Source organism: Limanda limanda, chromosome 2 (assembly GCF_963576545.1).
Source record: "Limanda limanda chromosome 2, fLimLim1.1, whole genome shotgun sequence".
NCBI classification, from domain to species: Eukaryota; Metazoa; Chordata; class Actinopteri; order Pleuronectiformes; family Pleuronectidae; genus Limanda; species Limanda limanda.
This window is the reverse complement of record NC_083637.1, coordinates 6,347,562-6,361,500: the sequence shown is the minus strand read 5'-3', so window position 1 is coordinate 6,361,500 and position 13,939 is coordinate 6,347,562. Positions and strand designations below refer to the sequence as shown.

General features: G+C 41.9%; 1 protein-coding gene across 1 annotated transcript in view; it reads right to left on the bottom strand.

The window, feature by feature from the left end:
* The window catches only part of LOC133015790 (protein sidekick-1-like), a 159,287-nt gene extending 150,934 nt beyond the window's left edge, over positions 1-8,353 (bottom strand). The window contains exons 1-4 of the mRNA XM_061083067.1: positions 8,287-8,353; positions 7,656-7,812; positions 3,609-3,715; positions 1,184-1,331 (exon numbers count right to left, since the gene is read on the bottom strand). Coding sequence (XP_060939050.1) covers positions 1,184-1,331; positions 3,609-3,715; positions 7,656-7,812; positions 8,287-8,353 — 479 coding nt within the window. The remainder of the gene's footprint in view (positions 1-1,183; positions 1,332-3,608; positions 3,716-7,655; positions 7,813-8,286) is intronic.
* Positions 8,354-13,939: the final 5,586 nt, after the last annotated feature.

Below are 13,939 nucleotides of genomic sequence, written 5' to 3'. Positions count from 1 at the left end.
TATGTGCTTATTAAAAGATGTAAATAGGCTGTTGTCATGAAACAATCAGTAGAAGTACAAAGCACTGAGAACAAAGGGAGTCCCTGGTTCCTGTTTTCATGGCGAGCAGCGGGGGGGGGGGGGGGGTACAGTGTAGAGAGGAGTGGCGATGCTCTGACAGTAAACACGTTCAATGCCGACCGTGTCTTCAACAGCAAACTAATTGCAGTCCACTGTCATTAAGCCGCACTCAACGACGGCCCATTAACTTAACGGGCGAGTCCTTTCTCCTGTTCGTTCAAATTAAAAAGCAAAGTCAAAGTTGACGCGAGCCAAAGACAAAAGTTAAAATCAAACGAGCTGCTGGTGTAACCTGACTCCATGAAGCACTTGTGAGGTGGAGACTGTCTTTTACAGCGAGTGGAGAAGTTGCTGTCTGGCCATTTTACGTGAAGAGCAAGGCCACTGACAATCTCACCCAATAACACACAGGGGAGCAGTTAGTGCTCTTAATGGGGAGTTAGTTATCTACGAGTGTGAGTGCTAATAAAGCCTCTGCTTTTTATTAGCCCGGATCAGGTCGAACAGGTCTGCACCTCCACACCTACTTCCACTGATGAGTAGATTCCAACAGCCGCGTATCCTCAAATCATTTAGGACAATCTACGGCAAATTATTCTCAGAACCTTTCACAACAAACGCACCCTCCCCCTGCTTCTGTCTGAGTAATTACATCATTAATACACAGTTTGAACATTTCTCAAAAATAACAACACTGACAGGAAAGCTGCAGCGGCGAAGGAGTAATATGCAAATGACAGGCTTTTAAAAAAGGAGCCAGTGAAATACAGCTCATCCAGGGACCCTCATGTCTCTGATCAACAATTTACATAAAGGAAGATTTCTGGTAAACCTAAAATGACTTAATAACCCTGTAGATGTGATTAATTGAGAAACGCTGTTATGTCTGTTGTACCGATGCCTAATGAAAAGGGTCAGTTATCTAAGCTTCTTCAAGGGATTAAAAATGAACATTTTGGCTTCTAGCAAAAGTTAATTAATTTATCACAGAGGGATAAGGAGTGACATTTTTATCTCAGTCCGTATTCTTTGCAAACACTTTGTTTCAAAGAGTCACTAGATAAGAGTGAGTGTGACAGAGAGAAAAGGGAGAGTTGAACAGAGGAAGGAGAGAAACACCTACATTCGGTTGTTCGGGAGAATCTTCTGTCCGTCTTTGAACCATGTGACCAGGGGTCGGGGGAAGGAGGCGAGGGGGGGCGTGCTGATGACGGCGGCCCGGCCCTGAGTCACAGTCTTTCTCTGCTCCTCCGTGGAGAAGCTGCCTAAATCTGGGGGGGGGGAGGGAGAGGAATGAAGAGCGTGAGGAATCAAAATCATAAAAAGAGCATTCAACCGAAAAATAGAGCATTAGGAAGTGGGACAGAGACACTCATCTGTGTTTCTTCACAATCTATGTGGCTCTAGATGTTGATGACATAGAAACTTGTAGAATTGTAAACTTATTGCTGTTCTAAAACTATCTGCTAACACACTTCATGTATGTGTACTTTACTTTTTGGTCACTTATCATATCAGCAAATATCTGTTCTTTCTACTTCACTCAGTTTTTACTCTGCATTGTGTTACCTAACGAGCAGGTGACATTAAACCCCGCCTCCTTTTAATACGCATATTTAAAAGCAAGGTTCTTACTTACTATTTACTCCATTAAAAAAAGTTGATGTGTGCTTTATTTATTTGTACTTTTCTTTAAGTAAAACGTTTTGTTGTGTACTTCCTCCATCACTGCTAGTCAGTCAGGAGCAGGAGTGAAATACTCAAAGTTCTCAGACTCTACTCTTCACTCTCTCCAGGTATTTTCTTCTCAGGATTGAACATCATTCTATTCAATTATGAGTCATATTAAAGCAGCGTAAAGATACAATAAGCTCATACATTTCATTCAAAACACCACTGACTCCTCCTTCCTGTCTGGGAACCACTCTCAGGCTCCCTGTAGCTTTGACACAGAGCCTCTCTCCACTCTATGTCGTGTCACATGCTTCATATGTTTAGATTAAGATGAGTTTTTTGACAGGCAATTAAATATCTTTGTGAATTTAAAACAGCTTAATTTTGGCAGCCTTTTATTAAACCCAGTTTCCCATCAGTCCCGGGCCGACGAAGGCTAAATGTCACAGTTAATCAAACGAGGTGAGTCCAAGGTCAGTTCAGTTCAGACATGTCTGTAATAACAACAGAACCCAGAGGACTGAACGCTGACCAGGGTTTAAGGCCAGAGACATAACTGCTGAGATAACTGGGGAAATTTATGAATTATGAAAACGAGAACAAAAGTTACAGTGATGTAAGTACCCGAGCTGCCACACTGGTTCCATGGGAGCTGTAGTTTAATTTATGTTTAACTGAATCTTTAATAGCAAGCATAGTGGATGCTGTTCCAACTTAAATTATGAAAAGTAAACCCCAGGAAGATGTTTGACTCTTTTTTAGGAGAAGAGATGAAAGGAATACCAAATAACAGATTGCAGAAGAGTTAGAGAAGCTAATGGTTCAGAGGCCAGGGAGGGTTTGGTCTTGGGACTTCTGCTGCTCTGGATAACAGAAGCAACAAAGTAAGACCTTAATAAATTAAATATTAGATCTATGTCAAGTGCAACAGATAGGAAGGATTATCAAAGTCTCAGAATATTTGAAGGCTTCTGATTATTGAAAATAAGGTGAAATAGCGGGGTGGAGAATAACACTTGAAAATATGTGTATTTTAAGAAATAGAAGAACTTCTGATATATTCTGATGCCAATTTCTTCCAATAATTTCAGAAGAAAACTGCCGAATTGAATTAGACACAAGTTCTGACTTCAGTAATTATCTTCCTGTTGGTGTTTTTCTGGCAAAAATTGTCCGCATAAACAACAGTGTCATAAACCTTCTGGGTGTTGTTATATATAAACCATATTGATATTATATATCATTTTATACAGTAATATTGTCTTTTGCACACTCTGTCTACATATTCTTACACTCATAGTATATTATATTATCTATTGTATAGTCAAATACTTATATTTATACCTCTACTATATATCATATACTATATCATACTCTCTGTATATTCTTTGCATATATAAGTCTATATACACATATTTATACATGTGTACATGTTATAATTATTATTATTATATTACTATTATTTATATATATACTGTTGCTGCCATTATTACTATAAACTGCTATTATATTGGTATAATTACTATCATATATAAATATATATTATGTTATATTATATACTATATATACGGTACTATTTGTATATACTGTCTAACAATAACATTATTACCATCATATCATCAGTACTATTACCATCATCTTGCCACTGCACCTTATCTACATATTTATCTTGTGTTTCTGTTTTTATTCTTTCTACCTCAATATTTTTTTATTTTATTCTATTGTATTGTATTTTATTATATTCAAATATACCGGCTGCTATGACGACTTAATTTCCCTTCAGGGATGAATAAAGTACTCTATCTTGTTATAATGGCGTGTACAATCTGTGTGTGTGTATGTGTGTGTCGTTGTGTGTGTTGTTGTGTACTCACAGGCCACCTGCACCTCTGTTCTCCTGTGGATTACCGCTCCCATCCTGTTCCTCACTGTGCACTGATACAGGCCGGCGTCGCTCCTCTTCAGGGACGAGACAGACAGCCTGAGGACGGACGGACACACAAAGAGGACAGACATTATGGTTTGTTTCATCTCGGAGCGGTAAATAAAGACGAGAGAGGAGAAGTTGTGTGTGTGTGTGTGGGGGGGTTGTCCATATGTAAGTACTCTTGTGTACTTCCCCATCCCCGACCTTGATCTAAGAATGGAACCGGGCCTGAGATTGTCAAAGTTCCCCAATAACAGAAGGAAAGACATGTGTGTGTTGGTGTGTTTGTGTTGTTGTGTGTTGTATAAAAGGTTTTTGACTGTGTGCATGTTGTTTTTGTTCTAAAAGGGGGTTGTTAATGGGGCTTTAATGGACTGTGCTTCACTAATGGGAAGCTTGGCATAGGATCTAGGTTGGTGCCATGCTGGGCAAACACACAAATATATACACATGCAGACACAGCTACATACTACACACAGGCGGCATAGACACAGTACAACTGGACATCGCTCTGGGGCTCATTATGAATACCAGGACGGCCAAGTATTTAACTCCCAGGCTGTCGGCGTCTGCTGCCAACGTACACACAACACACACTACACACACACACACACACACACACACACACACACACACACACACACACACACACATCAAAAGGCTCACACACGTAATTCCATTTGCATCAGGAGTGACACATTACAGAGCACCTCTCATCCTGAAACAGATTTTGATATTGGACACCGCTGCATCTCTCTCTCTCTCTCTCTCTCTCTCTCTCTCTCTCTCTCTCTCTCTCTCTCTCTCTCTCTCTCTCTCTCTCTCTCTCTCTCTCTCTCTCTCTCTCTCTCTGCTTCTTTTCCATTCCCTTTTAATAGGTGTCTGCACCGGGGCTATCACTATATATATATATATATTTATTTTATTTTTTTCACATTCTCACAAGTTGTTTGTTTTTCCTTTATTTATCCCATTAAACACAAAGTGCTGACAGGTGCGAATCAATACAATAAATTCTCAGTAAATTAGTTTGACACAAATTGAGGAAACTCCTCCGTTATACATCAATCTGTGTTCATAGACCTGTGCACATTGAACCTTGTGCTTTAAATATAAATCAGAGGAAAGACTGTGGAATATATGATTTGAGTTTCCCCTGAGTCATTGTTTAACTTTCTTCAATGTGTGTTTTGCTTGCATTGAACGAAGAGTGTGTTAATTTATTTCCACCAGCACAATGAGGTTAGCATTTAATTAACACAGGGATTAGCTTGAGAAAGTGATCTCTATGTAAAATAACTTTATTTGTCAGCTTCTTAATATTCAACAGAGTTAAAGATAAGTACAGGAGCCTCGTTAATCGTGTTCCTGGAGACAATGCAAATATTAACGTCCCTGTTTGTTTAGGTCTAACTTTTTTAATGATGGTTTTAATATTCTGAACCTTAAGTGAGAAAAGTGACGACGACTGAAGCTGAACTGAAGCTGAAGTTTCTATTGATTCGAGTCATTAAGGCTGCAGCGATTTTCTAAAATGTAAAATCTTTAAAGTTCTTGTTTTGTTCTGAGCAAAAGTCCCCAAAAAATGTGGTTTAAGTTCAGACAGGTCACAAAGTCAAGTTCAGCCACAATCCAGGACGTCAGCTGACAGCAGCAGATCACCATGATGACTCAGCTGTTTTCCTCCTACGCTTTCGATTGGCTAAGTTTATCCTGCACGTTTTAGTGTAGCTGCTTTCACTGCCTCCTCTACATGCTTACACTGCAAAGTGACTCCACGAGCCACCTCCACCCGAGCACCTCCTTCTCATACTGAATCCGAGCTAATCAGTGTCACTGCTTCTTCCTGTGCTGAGGTCTTTTAGCTGCTGCTGCTCCACCTGCTTTACTCTCCATGGCGACTCATGGAAAAGCAGGAGGGAACCAAAACAGAGCACTTGTGTGGACTGGATTTCCCTCAGGTCACATGGTCCTGACTGAAATCCAGTTTATTAATATTAACAAAGTCATCGATCAATTCCTCACAGCTGAGACCAAACATTTGTCATGTTTGCTTTTTTTAAAAACGACTGAGGAATAACCCAGGTACTGATTAGTATTATATAAGTAATTGCAGATTCATTTTCTGTCAATCAGCAAACTGTTAAATCATTTGGCAATTACAGATCTGCTCATCTGAATTCTTTATCATCCTGTGCATCCAACAACATGAGAGGGGGACACACATTAAAACACATCATAAAGAAGTTAGGAAAGGAACAATTCCAGTGTGTGTCACATGTTCACACACACACACACAAACACACACACACACACACACACACTTACACTCTAGGGGCAATGAGCTCCCGTAAGCTGGAAATATATCAATATATATATATATAATATATCAACACTGATATTAGCAGAGGACACCACTCTACTTACTTAGTCAGCTTCCAATCAATTTACAGTAAAACATTTAACAATATGAATGATGTATGGGTATATTACAAAAATCAGGCCTAGGATACCAGATGGTCACAGACACACACACACACACACACACACACACACACACACACACAGCACCCTGCCAATTCAGTATAACCAAACTGAAGTAGCCAGAACGCTGAGAGCGATCCAGAGCAACACAACGTCTCCTGGCTCGACCGACGACTGCCTGCAAAACGCTGGCTCAAGCCCTCATTCCCTCACTGTGCATGTATTCCCAGGATTCTCTGTATTTCTGAATGATGTGAAAAACAATTTTGTTTCACAGCTGCAGATTTGCCGGGAGGGATTGCTTCGCTCGTCCCGAAACCCCAACACACAAAGGGACAGAGGGAGAGAGAGAGGCAGGGAGAGACAGAAGCTCACTTATTGATTGCTTCTCCTCTTCTTTCCCCACGACCATATACATATTTATAATGCTAATGCAATTATTAATCTCACTTTTGTTGCACAGCCTAAACGCTGTGACCTTCTGCGAGCACAGTCCATCACCGACAGGCACAGGCTTTTATGCAGCAGCTGTTTATCCCGATGCTGCGGACGCAACCCTGGAGCGGCTCCAGAGGATGAGTTGCATTTTTAGGAAGAAAAGATAAATTGTTTGCACGGTTTTGGTTTATTGTAACTTCCTTGGAGAGAATTTTAGAGCCAAGCCTCTTTGCATCCAAACTCATGAGTCAAACCCAAATCCACCGTGCAGTCGCCCATTGAAGACGACTTGTACCTAGGGATTGAGGCCATGAACTATTTAGGAAAATGTTTGTGAGAAGTAGAGTCATTTCTTATAGACTTAATTAAATGTAAGATCTATGTCAAGTAGAACAGATAGGAAGGAATATCACAGTCTCAGAATATTTGAATGTTTCTGACTATTGAAAACAAGGTGCAAGTCTGTGTATGTTCAGAAATAGAAGAACTTCTGATTTATTCTGATATAAAACCATTTTCTTCCACATTTCTTCCAATAATTTCAACAGAAAACTGCCGAATTGAATTAGACACAAGTTATGACTTCAGTAATTATCTTATTTTCCTTTTGGTGTTTTTCTGGCTAAAATCTTCCTCATGAACAACATTGCTCCAGAGGATGAGTTGCATTTTTAGGAAGAAAAGATAAATTGTTTGCACGGTTTTGGTTTATTGTAACTTCCTTGCAGAGAGTTTTAGAGCCAAGCCTCTTTGCATCCAAACTCATGAGTCTCACCCAAATCCACTGTGACGTCGCCCATTGAAGACGACTTGAACCTAGGGATTGAGGCCATGAACTATTTAGGAACATGTTTGTGAGAAGTAGAGTCATTTTCTTATAGACTTCTATAGAAACTGAGGCACATCCACATTGGCTTCACCTTCAGGACTTGGAGTCCACGTCCATGGAGTGAATCACACAACTACGGGTCTGAGGGGAAAGGATCACAGACCAAAAGGCAGACGCACAATCGGAGAAAAGAAAAGAGATACACGACAAAAAGTCACACCCGGCCAGCCGCTGCTCACTGACCTGTACTGTTGTGTCCAGTCGGTGATGTTGCTGTTGTTGAGAGTCCAGCGGTACTGCAGAGGCCAGCTGCCTCCAGCCAGGCAGGTCAGCACCAGCCGGTTCCCCTCCAACACCACCTGCTGCCCTGCTACGCCCCCCCGGAGGTAGGGAGCCACCTCTGACAGACAAACAGAGACAGAGAAAGGAAAATATGTTATTCTGGCTATTTGAAAAAAAGTTGAATTCCTATTATTCTTGCAGCAAATTTCAGCTTCATTCATCCACGACAAGAAAAGGTTCTATTCATGTTCTTTTCTTCACACAAAGAGAAGTTGGAAAAACATTCACATATCACTTATCTTTATTTTTCTTTCTTTTTTTTTGAGCATAGTTTTGAACTGAATTCTGTAATAACGTTGGCAGGTGCCATTTAGCGAATGTCAAGGCAGATATGAAAACTCATTTTAGAATTTGAAAAGCCATGTGGTATCAAAGCAACAATAAAGAGAAAAGCTGCTGAATAGAATGTGTTTCCTCACATCTACTTTCTCCTGCTTCTCACATTCAGAGTCAAGACTTTTTTAGCAGAAGGTGAAAGGACACACGTGTAGAGAGGAGTTCATGCAACCTGATCTCCTCAACTTCATCTCACTCTCATTTACACCTTCAGCAGCTTCAAGTGTCAGAGACGGGATGTGAGTGTCGTTGTCTGATGTCATGTGATGAGACCCATCTGGAGGGTTTATCTACTTGTGGTTGAAGTCAGTTTCATTGATTTGATATTGAAAACACTTCACTTCCCCTCAGACTGTCCATCACTGCAGATCCTCTTGTCTGAAACACTCGATTTTAGCTCCCGTCTCTTTAAGGCCCCTCCTCCTGGTAAAGCATAGTCTGCTCTGATTGGCCAGCTGACCCACTCCTGTTGCAATTGGTCAAACACTTCCAGCATGTGTACGAAATGTTGGCGTCTGCTCTCGCTTTACTTCGCTTTATTCTGGGAAGTGACCAGACCAACCGGACTAGCCGCTAGGCATGCATTATGTAGATGTGGGACATTGTGATGTCACATGACTGATTCCCCGGGCCCTATTGGCCAGAAAACTCACGAGGCGTTTCAAAACCTTCAGGAGCTTTGGTGTTTGTAACTTTGCAGAACACACAACTATAAAACACACAATAAAAAGCTGAAATATGTCTCTTTTAAATGAAAGTAGATATTCACAAAACCATAATTAAGATTGACTGTCTTCGGTTTGCTATGTTTGATGGTAAACAATGGGATGAATAATATTGACATTTGGTGTAAGACCACACACAGGCTGCACTTGCACGGCGATCAGTGCTTCGAACAAATCCTTCCCCCAAGCGTTGATCTGCAACAGCAGTTTAAAATAAAAAACAGTAACTCTATCAAATCACACGCAAGTCGCTGCATCAAATACCACTTTGGCACTTTGAGGCTTTGCACGACGGCAGAAAGTCAACAGTCGTTTACATTCACTTTCAATCCACGTGTTTTGAGATCCAGATGTTTATATGTGAACAAGCATTTCTTGGATTCTGCACTGGTTCTGCAGCTTATTTGTCTCTATAAAGACATCAAGTGTTATGTCTTAATGCTGGGGTGAAATTGCACTGTATTGTATTATTTAGTGACTCACGGTGTAAAACCTGATGATAACCCTGAGGAAATCACTTGCTGTATTTTACAATGCACATTTGCTGCAAGGCTCAGCTGCGGCTGCTGTCTAAACAATGGCATCCAGTGTGTAACTCTTGGCTGCGATGGTGCTGAGACCTGGTTCACCACGAGGACATCAAGCTACCGATGTCTGTCCACGGCGGGACAGACACGTGTCGGGACCAGGATCCAGACAACAAACCAAACCCTGCACCTGGATGTGGGACGTGAGGTGAAGGTGAAGGAAAGTTACAGATTTATTCAGCCCATCAACAGTTTACACACACACACACACACACAGACACACACACCTGCTGGGTTATAGGGGACGAAGCTTATCTGCTTGTGACAGTCTGTACGGACAGGTCCATAACTCTTCAGGCAAACTTTTACATTCCCTCTCTCTCGCTCTCCTTCTCCTGTCATCTCAATCTTCTCTCTCCATCCTGTCGTTCCGGCTCTCGAATGCTCCGTCTCTCTCCTGCTCCTCTCATTTTGTCTCCATTGTCTCGGCTCGCCCGTCCTTATTCCTCAGTCCCTGTGGACGAGTCAGGGACACCTTTTCTTCTCTCCTCCTCTTTCTCCACTCTCCACTGTCTCACCCTCTTCCCCTCCCCCCCTCTCCCTCTCCCTCTCCCTTCCAGATTGATAGCTGCCTGCTCCTTGCACAAGAGGGAAGTGTTCCATCTATGATAGATTTATACTCAGGTCTGTGGGTGTGAGTGTGAGAGTAAGTGTGTTCGTGTGTGTGTGTGTGTGTGTGTGTGTGTGTGTGTGTGTGTGTGTGTGTGTGTGTGTATGTGTGTGTGTGTGTTTGTGTGTGTGTGTGTGTGGACATGTGAGAGAGACGGTGTGTGAGTGTGAGTGTGCAGGCAACTATAAGGATTTATTTGGAATATTCCGTTTCTACAGACGATGGCTGGCAATGCAGACTCCAATGTCAAACTGCTGACCAGCACAATAACTCAGCTCCGCCTGCCCCGGTGTGGCAAGGAGAGAGAGAGAGGGAGAGAAGGGGGGCGAGCGAGCAGCAGAGCCCCAGTCTTTACAGCTTACCAGATATGACCCTCAATTACAAATGTGTATAAGGTGCATGTGAACTGTACAAACAGAGAGAAGTGGACACTCTGTATCCTCCCTCTCCTCGACCGCTTCCTCCACACAGTGCAACTCCAAATGTTCTGTCCGCCCCCCCGCCCGCCCCCCCCACTCCACTCCCTCTAATCCCTTCTTTCCATTTTAGAGAGAGTCCATTAGGAAGCACACAGACAGAGATGGAGAACTCCACATCCGAGAGGAACAAGGTCAGCTACCAGCATGTTTCACTCATTGATGTCATCGGTCTCTCTCTCCCTCGCTCGGCCGTCTGTCTCTCCGTCAATCAGTGTCAAGGCGTCACTCTCTCTCTTCCCCACAGTCTTCCCCTCGTCCTCGCCCGTCTCTCCCTCTCATCTGCCTGTCTATCTATCCACCTGTCTGTCGGTCAAGATAACCCCCCTCTCTCTCTTTGTTCTTCCTCTCTTCTTGCCCCTCAGTCCATCTCTGTCAGAGTGTGTGGCAGCTCAAAGTCCTGCTGCCTGACAGAGAGATTTCCCTCCGAGTGTCAAAGGAGACGTTCTTACATGTTCGCCCAAACGCACTCTTTATTTTATTTTCCTTCCCCCCCCTGCTGTGACATGTGTGAGCCTCTTGCTCTCAGGTCCCGTCTCATGAAGCTGCTTAGGCAGATGATCGGGAGGAATTCAATTTGCCGGAGAGATGAAGGCTGTGATAGAGGAGGGGAGTGAGGAGAGGATGATGAAAGGACAGGAGGAGGAGGAGAGGAGCAGGGTCACTGCTCAGGGGCTGATGGTCCCGCTCTCTCTCCTCCCTGTTTCACTCCATCTCTCTGTGCTTTAACAGTTATTGGACATTAGGCCCAAAATGACTCGTCCTTTACAAATGGGCCAGTAAGGATCATTATTCTTACATTTTGCTGCATTAAACATCCGGAAATTAATCCTAAAATTACAGTAACAGCTGTGTCGGGATGGGGAAATTTTCCCTGGCTGGATATGAGGTCATGAAGCAACAGTGCGGGTGAAGGTGTTAAATTTTAATGTTGGAAATTTGAAATTTGCCCGTTTGGTAAAGGTGGTCAAACAATAACAGTTAGCATCCAGATGAGAGAGAGAGAAAACCCTGATCTCACAGCATTTAGAGAGAGGGAATGAAACTGAATTGGAGTTCTCACTCACTTAATTGCTGGATAAGATGTTGTGTGTGTGTGTGCACAGTGAGGGTGCGTGTGTGTTGTTCAGGTCAGGTTGAGGGTCACTCACTCCCCAAAAAAATCACTTTATCTTCATAGAGCCGAACCCCTGCTGTGAGACAGGCCTGGCAGATCTGGAGATAGTCTATGAATACTGATTCACCGACAGCCCGGCTCCGTCTCACTCTCTCACGTACACATTCATTCCAACACTGACTATTTGATGCATGAGTTTCAGGGGAGAAAATAACTACATCAGTCTTATATTACCAGTAATTTTTCTATGAATAAGTGAGTAAAAGTTGCAGGGCTAAGCCGTTTTTTTGATTATGGGGTGCAAATGAGTTCCACTGCTTTATAATCTAATAAATCTGTCTGCACTTGTTTCAACAGGCATTTAAAAACACTTGATTGGACAAATAATGTGAGAGACTATTAGGAGAATTATACGTCGACTCTGAGATGCAGTCAGAAAAAAAAGGATTCAGGAAAAAATTAAGAAAATTAATTGGACGATTATTTCCCAATCGAAGAGTTCAGAAAGGTCAGGTGAAAAATCTTAAATAGGTCATAATTGCTGGCAATTTTCTGCTGCTGGTTTGTGGGAGGACCAGCAGCAGCTGAAAGGAAAACGATGGGAACACACTTATATCAGGGAAAGCAGCTGTTCACCTTTCTACGTCTTTTCAATTATCACCATTAACTATCTAACCTCTCTTTATACAGGCTTCTCCACTTATATTTAAATTATCTACTTTACTTGAATTCTTATCATTCTATGCATTCAATTAAATAATTTATCATCATTCTGTGGGTTATATTGAAATTTTTCTTATTTTTCTCATGCTATTCTATTACATTTCTATGTCATATTTGTATCTTTTCTTTATTATTATTATTACTATCAAGTGGTTTATTCTATTTATCTTATTTTCCATTTATTGTTTTATCTTGTTTTTTTAAAGCATTCAAAGCAGCGATTGATAAAAAGAAAGATGCTTCAGTTTATTATTATTAAAATGTTGACTCTGATGCTGTCGGTGAATATTTGCTGCTTCAAGCTGTAAAAACTATGAAGATCCCTGGAACCTGAAATGACTACACACCCCACACACTGTGACTACTTATACCAAGATATGTATTCAGCGCACAATCCACAGATTTTGGTCTCGAAGATCGAAAGGAAGCAGAGATTGTACAACTAAGGAAAAGGATTAACGGACAAACTGGATGACAGCTGAAGCCAAATCATTTCATAAAGAAACTTCAAAATCCATTCATCATCAACATTCATCAACAACAGTTACGTTGCAATTTGCAAAGGACAAAACTAAGAAACCAGGAAGAATGTGGTATTTGTGGGGAAGTTGTTGCCTGAGAGACAGACAACTGGATCTCTAACCTCTGCAGAGGAAGCCGGAGGTGAGTGAACTTCACAGGAGTGAGGTGAATTCCAGGTGAGCTGTGGCTCTGACCTGAAAGCTGATGAACTGGATCATAAATCAACTCTGCTTCGAGTGTTTTCGTCTTAAAATCATTTGCACATTTCTCCAGTTAAATGACGATCCTGATTCCAGACATGTTTAAAATCACCTTAATAAAGCGAATGCTGCAGCGCCTTTTAAAGAATAGCCTTTAAAGTCTGGTCCAGCCACGTCATCCCAGTACGTGCCTGGAGTGGATAAGAAACCGTTGGAGGATCTGGGACGAGCTCTGCATCCCAGTGTTCTTCAAACCCAGCAACAGACACCAAGACAAAGCAGGTAACACATGCACCACACACAACCAGAGGATAATTTATGCAGTCCACTGCAGTTAGAGAAGTACAAACCTATATATCAATGAAATTAAACAACCATTAAACAAATGCGTGGCTCCACACCGGAGTGCCAACTCTTCCGGTCGAAAACAACACTTTTAAATAGGGAGGACAGATGGTTGGAAGGAGGACTGTAAACCATCCCACAACAGACGTCTATACAACAGCAGTTATCTCCCACCTGTGCTGTCCTGTCGTCCCTTCTCAGGAGTTTTAACAACCATTGACAGTCGGCCTCATGTGACCCCAAACTCCATGGTCGTCTATTCTCTGAATCCAATGAGAACAGCCAGAAGCTCTAATGAACCAAGTGACACCAATGGCCTTGATAACCACCTCAAAGATTTAAACACCTGGGTCACATCTGAAGAAGACTCTTTGATGAGACCAGAAATGTCTTCAAGTATCTACGTCCAAGTCAAGTGACCCTCAATTCAACTTTTCTTTGAAAACCATATTCTGGAAAACTGTCATGTTTAATAAGTTAAAGTCCTCGTGTCTACTGCTCATATTTTTTATTCAACGATCCTATTCTGATACGATTAGAATGT